General features: G+C 49.3%; 1 protein-coding gene across 1 annotated transcript; it reads right to left on the bottom strand.

Moving 5' to 3' along the window:
* Positions 1 to 106: 106 nt before the first annotated feature.
* On the bottom strand, positions 107 to 9453 carry pop1 (POP1 homolog, ribonuclease P/MRP subunit). Its single transcript, XM_029260030.1, has 16 exons — positions 9225 to 9453; positions 8459 to 8581; positions 8093 to 8230; positions 7823 to 7998; positions 7479 to 7739; positions 7010 to 7097; positions 5979 to 6157; positions 5303 to 5571; positions 4567 to 4660; positions 4376 to 4484; positions 4126 to 4242; positions 3657 to 3793; positions 3092 to 3283; positions 2707 to 2861; positions 1900 to 2085; positions 107 to 933 (listed from the first exon to the last, which is right to left on the bottom strand). Exons 2-16 carry the CDS (start codon positions 8577 to 8579, stop codon positions 306 to 308), a joined length of 2850 nt encoding a protein of 949 aa, XP_029115863.1. The 5' UTR covers positions 8580 to 8581; positions 9225 to 9453; the 3' UTR covers positions 107 to 305.
* Between the last annotated feature and the right edge of the window lie 35 nt (positions 9454 to 9488).

The following is a 9488-nucleotide window of genomic DNA, read 5'->3' as shown; positions in this document are numbered from 1 at the left end:
TCAGGGGCCAGTCAGTTCCCCACAGACTCGTGCCCAGTTAACTGCCTCCCAGCAGGAAATCTGCTCACCTCTCATATAAAGATGCTCATAACACACACACACACACACACAATGTGGACACAGACAAGGCTGCCAAGTAATTGAAAACCGTTTCCATCCACCTGTAAACTGCGTTAAATGTTTCTACATAATTGAGGCCATGTTGGTATTTACGCTGTGCCTGCATTCCCCCCCCCCAAAGACATGATCAGTTGGGGGGGAGGGGAGAGGAAAAAAAAAAAAAAAAAAAAAACCCATCAAATCAATCACACTTCCACAGTGAGTTTGGCGAAGCGGTACTGCAGCGATGCCGGGTTCCGGAGCAGAACAACACCCCGCTGGTTGGGGGGCTGCTGAAGGAGTGTATGCAGGAGACCTGTAAGGCTGACAAAGGCCAGTGCCTCCCCACAGCCTGCTGTCAGAGAAAAGTCCCCCTGGGTTGCCCAACCCAGGGTGACCCGCGAGCAGTGGGAGGTCACGCTTGGGAGCGGGTCTGGCCAAAGGCCTGGCGTAAGGCTGGGGGCGGGGCCAGGCTCAGCACCTTCCTCGAGCTTGTGGGCGGATTCTCCGGATGATCCGCCCTTCTTGCAACGCTTCACTCTGCTCTTAAAGTGGTCGGTGTGGCGGGGCTCCAGGGGGCCACAGCAGGTGGGGTCACTCCCTAGCAGTGCCAAGTCCTCTGGTGTGGGTGCACAGATCATGGCGTGCAGCACAGGGTGGCCCCTTCTCAGCAGGGAGATTCGAACCCACACCAAGCAGCTGCAGTGAGCTCTGGAGAGAGATTCCACCGATGTCGCAGTCAGCTGCTCCAGCTGCGCAGGCTGTCGCAACCTCTGACCTCTGGAGGAGGTGGGTCTGCACCAGGCAGACAGTTGCTGGAGGACCTTCCTGTTCCTGGAGGGGAGACGCATTGACAGTTCAAGTTCTGGCCGTTGACCGATCCATGAGGACAGACAGACCGTGTGGTCAAGAGCAGTGTGTTCCAATCAAAGCATTCTTCGTAAAAATATTAATTGGGGTGGACCATTCAGAAAGTCTGAAAGCATCTTTGTCATCAGCAATAAATATTCTGCTGAGAGCACAGGGAACACTGATTATGCCAACAACGCATTGCAGTGAGTCCCCACTAATACACCCATTACTGTGGTAAACCCAAAGTGCGGTAACGTACGTGTTTCGGCACCGCATCTCTGTGTGTTCAATGCAACCCTGAGCATTAAAGCTCGGTTCAAAAAAAGGTAAATATAATAAATGAGATCACAAGAAAGAGGGAGGCCTGGCTCAGCATATTGAATGCCACTCACTGGACACACTTAAAACTATCAGTGACTTACCGCCTTTATTTAACCAACACCTTCATCAAACTGCACTTAGATTATCAGCTTCACCATGATTTACCCCATTGTACCGCAGGCTATTCTCACTGTAAGCAGTTCAGGGTAAGTACCTTTATTGAGGCGGCAACTACAGCAGGAGGGGGATTTGAACCCAGGACCTTCAAGTGGCAAGGCAACAGCTCTAACCGCTATGCTACTTGCTCCCCACGTCACAGCAAAGTGTTGCAGGGAGACAAGCAGTTAAGGAGACCAGTTTGTAACTGGAAGGCTACTGGTTTCAGTCCCACCTTCCACTGGAGAAACCTTGACCAATACCAGTTACCCTGAACTGATACAGTACAGCTGGGTAAATTTTACTGTAAGAACCTCCACACACTGTGCAGGAAAGAACCACAAATGTACTTCTTGGTAAGAAGAGAGTATCTGGTGTGTGACGTGTCCCGATGAAACCGTCAGCACAACACTATTTTCGCCACCATAACATACATCTCTTCCATGTGAATATAAGTGGAGCGGCACTTACCTCAGGACACTAAATCGTGCCTGTGATGTCACTTCCTGAGCAGCAGCCCCGGGGTCAGGCTGGGTTCGTGTGGGATCTTCCTCCTTCACGATCACCTCCCACTCCTCACACAGCTGCTGCCAAGGGCACAGGAAGGGGGCGAGGCAGCCGTACTTTATGTAATTGGGCCTCTTGGCAGGGGGACGTCTACATGGGGCACAAGTGACAAACTTGTCAAGCAAACGAGCCGTGTTGCCTGCTCCGTAAAGCGAAGGAGTGCGAGAAACAGCCCATCAAAGCCTACAGAATAAAACACATACCAGCTGGTCAGTGCCAATGGAAGTGGTGCTTTCACCCTAGGAAACATGCCCCATTCTTCCACTGTCAAATCACATACCCTGAACAGAATGGAGGACCAGCAGGTAGCACTGGTGCCTCAGCACCTGGGCTCAAATCCAGCTCAGCCTTTGTCGAGTTTGTGCGCGTTCTCAAATTTATGGGGGTTTCCTCCATGTGCTCTGGTTGCCTCCCACAGTGCAAAGGCATGTTTTCCAGGTGAACTGGTGACTCTAAATTACCCTTTGTGTGCATGATTGCCTTGCAGTGGACTGGTGTCCTATTCATGGTGTACCCAACACTAAACAAGGAGTTACCTTGTTTTCCATCCCTCCATTCCCACTAAGCAGACCACTTAGGACATAAGATTGAAAAGCACCACGACTCCATGGGGGCCGAGTGTACAGACACCTCATACAGGTAGCGAACGCTCAAGTGAGTCCATGCTCTGCACTGGGGTCGTGAAGTGAGGGGCACCACAGCACCACGCACCTCTTGTACTTCTCGCAAAGTTCTGCTGCCTGTTCCTGGAGGAACTGTGCCCCTGTCGGGCAGTCTGGGTAGTCGTGGGGGAAGTGCGGAGCCCCTTTGTTCTGGGAGTGCTTGAGTGCTTCCCGCAGGCCGCCAACACGCACACCCTGGTACACCTGAGGGTGTATGGAAGGGGACAGAAGGCCAACACTATCAGATGCCCCTGAAGTCGGTAGGGCACATTTAACACGCTACAGGTTCTAAAACATATTTACAAATTATTTTCTATTAATGTTTCAATGTTGTGAACTGTGAGTGGATCTAGGATTTTTATTGTTTCAATTTGCCCACTATCCTATGGTGACACTATGCACAGAACACTCCCCTCAGCTTCAGCAGCTCTTACCAGAGGGACCCAGAAGGCCATGCCCCAGCCCTTGGGTAGCAGGAGGTCCCAACCAACACCCCAGGACACCATCTCCCCACCAGTCTGCTTTCCGGGCTGCTGCATGAGTAGAATCGGCACACGACCCTGGAGGGGGGTAGGCTGGAGCCGTGAACCTGGGACCAGCAGCTCACTTTTCATCCGGTTCAGCTCCTACAACAGGGCAGAGATTAACACATGGGCATGTAGCTCCAGGCTGAAAAAGCTGAGATCCAGGCCATATTCATTGTGTGTGGGCGTTTTTTTAAAACACACACACTTATTCATTATTCAGTACTCAGACTGCAGCTTTGAAGACCTTATGAGATGCACACAAATATTAAAATCTTAAAATGTTGAAAATGCATATTACAGACTCCTTACCTAACACTTAAGTTTTCCTCACACCATAGGCTTTGAACTTAAATTCACACACAAAAAACCTTCTTCAGGAACACAGCAAAGCTCCTGCACCTTTCTTCAGAATTATTTTATCTATGCATTTAAACTTGGATGTAGAGGCAGGAGCGGGCACCAGAAGGCATACCTGCTCTGAAATCTTGTTGTGTGCAACGCTGTCACGGACACACCGGTCCCACAGGGAGCTCTGGCAGCAGGGTTCTGGAACTCCCTGCAGCATCAGCAGCCTCTGTGCAGCCTCCTCTGCACTGCTGCCATCACCCCCTGCAGCAGGGAAACACCTGTGTATGAACCACTACTACCTGTCCTATCTTCCTTTGGGGGTCACATTGGAGGTTGCATGTTCTGGGCACGTGACAAGAGTGAGGGTCTCGCCAGGATTCGAACCTGGATCATCTGCATGGGAAGGCAGAGGCTCCCCAGGAGCACAAGACCAGAACCAAAACGTGCAAACAGAACCTGCTTCTGAGGTGGAGGGTGAGGAAGCAGTGCGCAAACTGGACCTAAGCACACATTACTAGAATGGAACAAAATGTGTAGCTGCCTTGAAATGTCTCATGCTGAGGGGGCATCTGTTGCCATGTTTCCATGGTTACCTTGTTGCCGCTGGATCCGGGCCAATGGTTTGCCTCCGTTAGGCATGGTCAGTCTGGGGTCATCAACGGTGAGCCCGAGAACACAGCCTGATGGGACTTCAGCTGTCGAGTGCAGGCCTGCAACACAGACGCGGGGGGGATTTGTATGTTTGCCCATCCACTTCACCTCTTACTGCATGTTCATTCAGTCTAGGGTTACAAGATGTTTTGTACAAAGTAGGGAGGATGCAAGAGTCGAGAAGGGCGGGACCTCGGAGCTGCTGGAAGACGTGCGCCTGCTGTTGATGAAGCACCATGTTGCTCTCCTCCTTGCAGTGTTCAGGCCACCAGAAGAACGAGGGCTTAGTCTTGCTGGGACCCTGGAGGACAGAGACACGTCTGCCAAACGCTCCACTGGAGATAAAGCAGCAGAGATGTAAAAGGCCCGTCTTTTGTTCTTACGTCACAGTCGGAAGCAGGAGTCAAAGCGTCCGCCAGAACCCCATGGGACAGCGGGCCAATCAGACGGTAGCGAACAAGCTCCATGGTCAAGTCACTGTTGTGGATGAAAACATGCGTGGTGTTACAGGAGCAACAAGATGAGTGTCTCCACCTCACAGTACAATAACTTCCCAAACAGCAGCTCCTCTGATAAGAGCGAAAAGCTCTCAGTACAAAGTAACTGACCTCTAAGTCAGTTAAAAGCTGAACACAGGTGTCCCTCCAACTTATGAGGTTACACTCAGCAACAATTGGGGTTATGCTACAGAAGGAATTTAATACTTTATACCACATTAAAAAAAATTACTGAAAAAAGTTAACTGCTGACTGATTCATCCCACAGTCATTCATTCCTCATTGCTATAATGATCACCAGGGACAAAGCCAGAAATCCTGTAGAAGGCAGTTTACTGCCACCTACTGGCTGGTTATATGAATACAGGTCACTCAGCACACAGACACACACAAAAAGAGAAGGCGGGGAAGTTTCCAAGGCAAGAAACGGCAGAGCATAATAAAACATGTTACCAATAAGTAATTTTGATAAAACTGGTTGTGGGGTGGGTGGTGGCACAGCAGGTTCGGCCAGGGCCTGCTCCATGGTGGGTCTGGGGTTCGAGTCCTACAAGCGGTTGTAGACTGTGTGTGTGTGGTTGGGGGGGGGAGTGTTACTATAAACTGAAGATAAGACACCAACCCGATGACAATCCCAGTAGAATCGGACCTCCAGGAAGTGGGAGCTGCTGGAGACCGAGTGCCATCACCCACGATCTTCTTTGCTGGGACAGTCTGGTCTGATTCCCTCCCCATCTTCTTCCTCTTTCTGCCTGCAGGAGGTTCCTCGGCTGACCCCTTTGGCATCACCACTGGATCAGCTTCCATTGAAGATGAAGCAATGGTGACCAGAGTAGGCAAAGCCACAGGCTGAGAACACTGGCAGACTGACTGTAGCTCAAGGAGGAGCTCCTGAAGGACAATGGGAGAGTTATGAAGTTCAAACCACACACACACACTTCCAGGAAGACATGGTACACCATCTGACTGCACCCTCTAAGCTGCTCCAGATGCCAAACTTCAATAATCTTGAAGTAACAAGGAAAAACATCCAACATTAAGAATTAATCTGTTCAATAAAGAATGATCCTCAGACAGGTGTGAACTGCTCGAAAGAACCACTCACCTTCACCTGCCTGCACTATGATGTACAAACTTTTGCTTATTTAGTATTTTTCTTCCATGTAGAAGGCAGAAAGACTCATTTTCAAAACGTACAACAGGGCCCCAACTTGAAATCACGTTTTAATCTCATTCCTTTAGCCAGTATCTGAGGATCTTTACTGTAAAGGGTTAAAACAAACAGAGAATTAACACACCTGTTTGAGAGAAGGATGAGCCCAGATCCACAGCTGCCTATCAGTGGAACCTTCACTCCTGGGCCTCCAGAGGAAGAGCACAGGGCCCAGGGGTTCTGTGGGGTAACCATCTGCTCTGTACAGCACTGCACTGCCCTGCCGTCTCCCAGACAGGCACATTGCCGCCGCAAACGTGGGGCCTAAGTGGAGGGACACGGGGACTGGTCAACTGACTGGGTCTGGTACCCACCATGCATTGTGTCACAAAGGCTGAGAAAGGCAAATGATTGCAGCCGTTTGTCTGTCTGTGTCTCAGCTATAAACAGGGAATCAAATTCATCACAAGTAGCAGTGCTAGAAGACTTTGTTACAGGTTCCTACAGAGCATTAAGCTGCAGAAGGACCCTTCATTCACACAGATCAGCAGTTCATTCAGGAACTCAAAACCATCTGCTTTGTCAGAAACGCATATCCCACAAATACATGTGGTACTTGACATGTGACTTATGACCACGCACACCAATGACCGCTCTCCCATCGACTATATCAGTCCTCATGTTCAGTTTTAGCCTCTAAAGGCAACCCACCATCCTCTGTATGATATCAGCTGGCCAAAGTTCTGCACCCACTAGCACCACTATCAGTTGAAGGCATTCAATTCAATTTTGTAGAGACAAACAAGCTAGTTGACTACATACTACAGCAATACATTAATCATGCAGTTATTAAAGCTACAAGTATGCCTACTGGCCAAGGAGAAAAGGAATAAAACTCCCAACTGAACAGGAGCGAGGAAGAAAAAAACCTGAGGGTCCAAGTGCCAGTGGCTTCCCACCACTCAACATTCCAGATTTATAACATTTAAAAATCACACACATTGTACATGAGTTAACGCAATATCCCAGGCATTCCCCTGTTGGTCACCCTTAGGATCAGGGAGGCATCTGCACAGAACACCTGCATGGACCTCTAACAGGATGAGGACCTCAGCAGTCAGGCTGGTGTTAAGGGAAGATGGCTCGCCTTCATTGCACTGTTTCTCAAGTACCCACCAGTCTCCTTACTGGCCAGCTTGGACAGAGCCCCCAGCAGCTGCCCCTCTGGTCCCATGAGCTCTAGACAACAGTAGTAGGAGAGGTCCTGAGCAGAGACAGGGGTGGAAAAGACCCAGTCAGACACAGGCTGGTTTTGCTTCATCAAGACATACCATACAAACCACAGGAAAGCGTAGCTTCAAACACTCCAAAAACACGAAACGAGGAGTGTGTGTCACTGCTAGGTGTCAATACGATTCACTGTAATTCAGGGACCTCTGCCTTTCCGCAGGTTACACCTCAGCAGCACGTGTCACCTTCAGCAGGGGTTCCTGTGACATCTGTTTCACCCTGTATATACCCACCACTCATTTCCCTCTCCAAAAAACCACCTCCACTACCCTGGTGACTGAGCAATCTACAACAGTCCTGCCACTGCAGCGTTATGATAACGGGAGAGACTAGGCAGAGGTATGTGAATGCTGACCTGCAGCAGACAGCTGCTGCCCATGGCCCTGTGACAAGCCCGGTAGCACTTGTAGGTGGGTCTGTCACCCAGGCAGTAGCCCCACTGTTTGACCATATGGAAACGCTTGGCGTGCCAGATGTGCGTCTCCAGCCACACGTTCTTCCTCTGGCGCCGGTTGAACTCAAGCAGCAGATTGCTGTGGCGACGGCGAGCTTTGCGACTCTTGCTCTTTGGTTGGTCCTTCTTGTCCTTTTGACCAGCCTGCCTGCTTTTCTCCAGCTGAGGAGGGAGATGACAAGGCCACAATGTCAGTTACAGCCAACAGCAGTAACTTGTGACAGTGGGAAAGGAAGCATGTTTACCATCCTCTGAGCCCCCTCCCTCAGTCTTCGCGGCAGACGCTTGACGTTGTGGCTCATGGCCCTCCGTCTCATGTGCTTGGGGAGGGCTCCGAATACATGACAGCTGCCCGTTGTCTTGGCGACTGCTTTCAGCATGGACTGCACTTCCGCCGCTCGTGCCATAGCAAAGGTGGATGCTGCAGTGCAAATGGTTGAAAGACGCGAGGTCAACACACATACTGGCCAAAGTACTTGCTGATGCTCGAGCACCTGTGGAGGTGGAGCTCTCACCTGTGATGAACCTGGGCAGCTCCTGGGGAGCCCTTCCATGGCAGCCCCTGACCCAGCCATCATGCTGACCACCCAAGGTAGAGCCCGAGGGTGGGGGGCCACGGCCTCGGGTCTGCGGGGACTGTTCGTATCTCTGACCTGCAGGAAGTCCTGATCATGTTGGAGTCTAATATAACATCATCTGGCCAACTACCAGCCATTTATCCCAACCTTTAAATTTGTAAAATGAGTGTGTGAGGGTCTGGTACTGGTGTAATCACCAGAATTACAGATTAAAATTGGGTAGGGTGACCAGAAATATTATTTCTAATATTTTTTAAAAAAAGAAAAAAAGGTATTTGGGGGGGGGGGGGGTGGTGCAGTAACCTTGCCCGTTGTGCCAGCAACTCTCATCTCGCCGGGTGTCCAATTCTGCTGAGGAGTAAGTGACGCTGCTCGGCTGATTTCTCATCTTCTTATCACGTATCCTCCGTTTAGCACCAGACATTTCTATAAACAATAACATAATTCCACAACCACAGCAACGCATCTCATCACTAATCACCCCAAGGGGCCGGTAGGGTGCAGCTCTCCCAAGTCTCTCACACACTTTTTACAACGCTTTTACATGGAAGATTCCAGAACCTGCTATAAAACACAGCTTTGTTTAAGCTTAGACGATCAAGTACCATAGATTAAAATTACCTCAACCAACCTATACAAAACATTAACCCAACTCATCAGCAAAAATACCGACCAAATTATCCACCCAAAACATTAATTCAAGCGACCATTGAGTGAACCACTCAACCAATAAAATCACCAAAAATCAAACATATGACAGTCAATCACCCAACAAAAATCAAGATCACATCAGGAATGACTGAAGGCAGAAAATTAATCTAGGAGGCGCTCAGTGTAAGTAGTAAAGACCAAAACAGTGAAGTAATTAATTAAACAAAAGCGACACTCACGTCGTAACTTACTCAGTCAGTACTGACTCTTACATATTTTAATAATTACACAAGTCAGAGTGAAGTAATATGACACATATCACAGCCAGAATCAATTACTTTCCGCTCGTTCTATTGTAAACAACTACCCGTGTTATTTTGTGTCGGAAATGCCAAGAACATTAAAAATCACAAGTTACTTGATTTGGGGCCGTCTCCACAGACTCATCACACCACACCAGCGCTGCACGTGAGCCCCACTTCCTTCAGCACTCATGCTTTATCATGTGCGAGACTTTAACTTCCGGTTCAAAATCGTACACCGTATGACGGGAAATGTAGTTCCGAGCACACTGAGCAGAAAGACAAGTCTGTCGAGAAAAACTGTGAGTCTGAGAACAGATTTGTACAAGACGCAAACAAAACATTTTACCGTTTAACTTCACACTGTTTTTTTTTTTTTT

This window comes from Scleropages formosus, chromosome 18 (genome assembly GCF_900964775.1).
Source record: "Scleropages formosus chromosome 18, fSclFor1.1, whole genome shotgun sequence".
Classification (NCBI taxonomy): Eukaryota; Metazoa; Chordata; class Actinopteri; order Osteoglossiformes; family Osteoglossidae; genus Scleropages; species Scleropages formosus.
The sequence above is the reverse complement of the archived record's forward strand: the minus strand, read 5'-3'. Positions and strand labels throughout refer to the sequence as shown.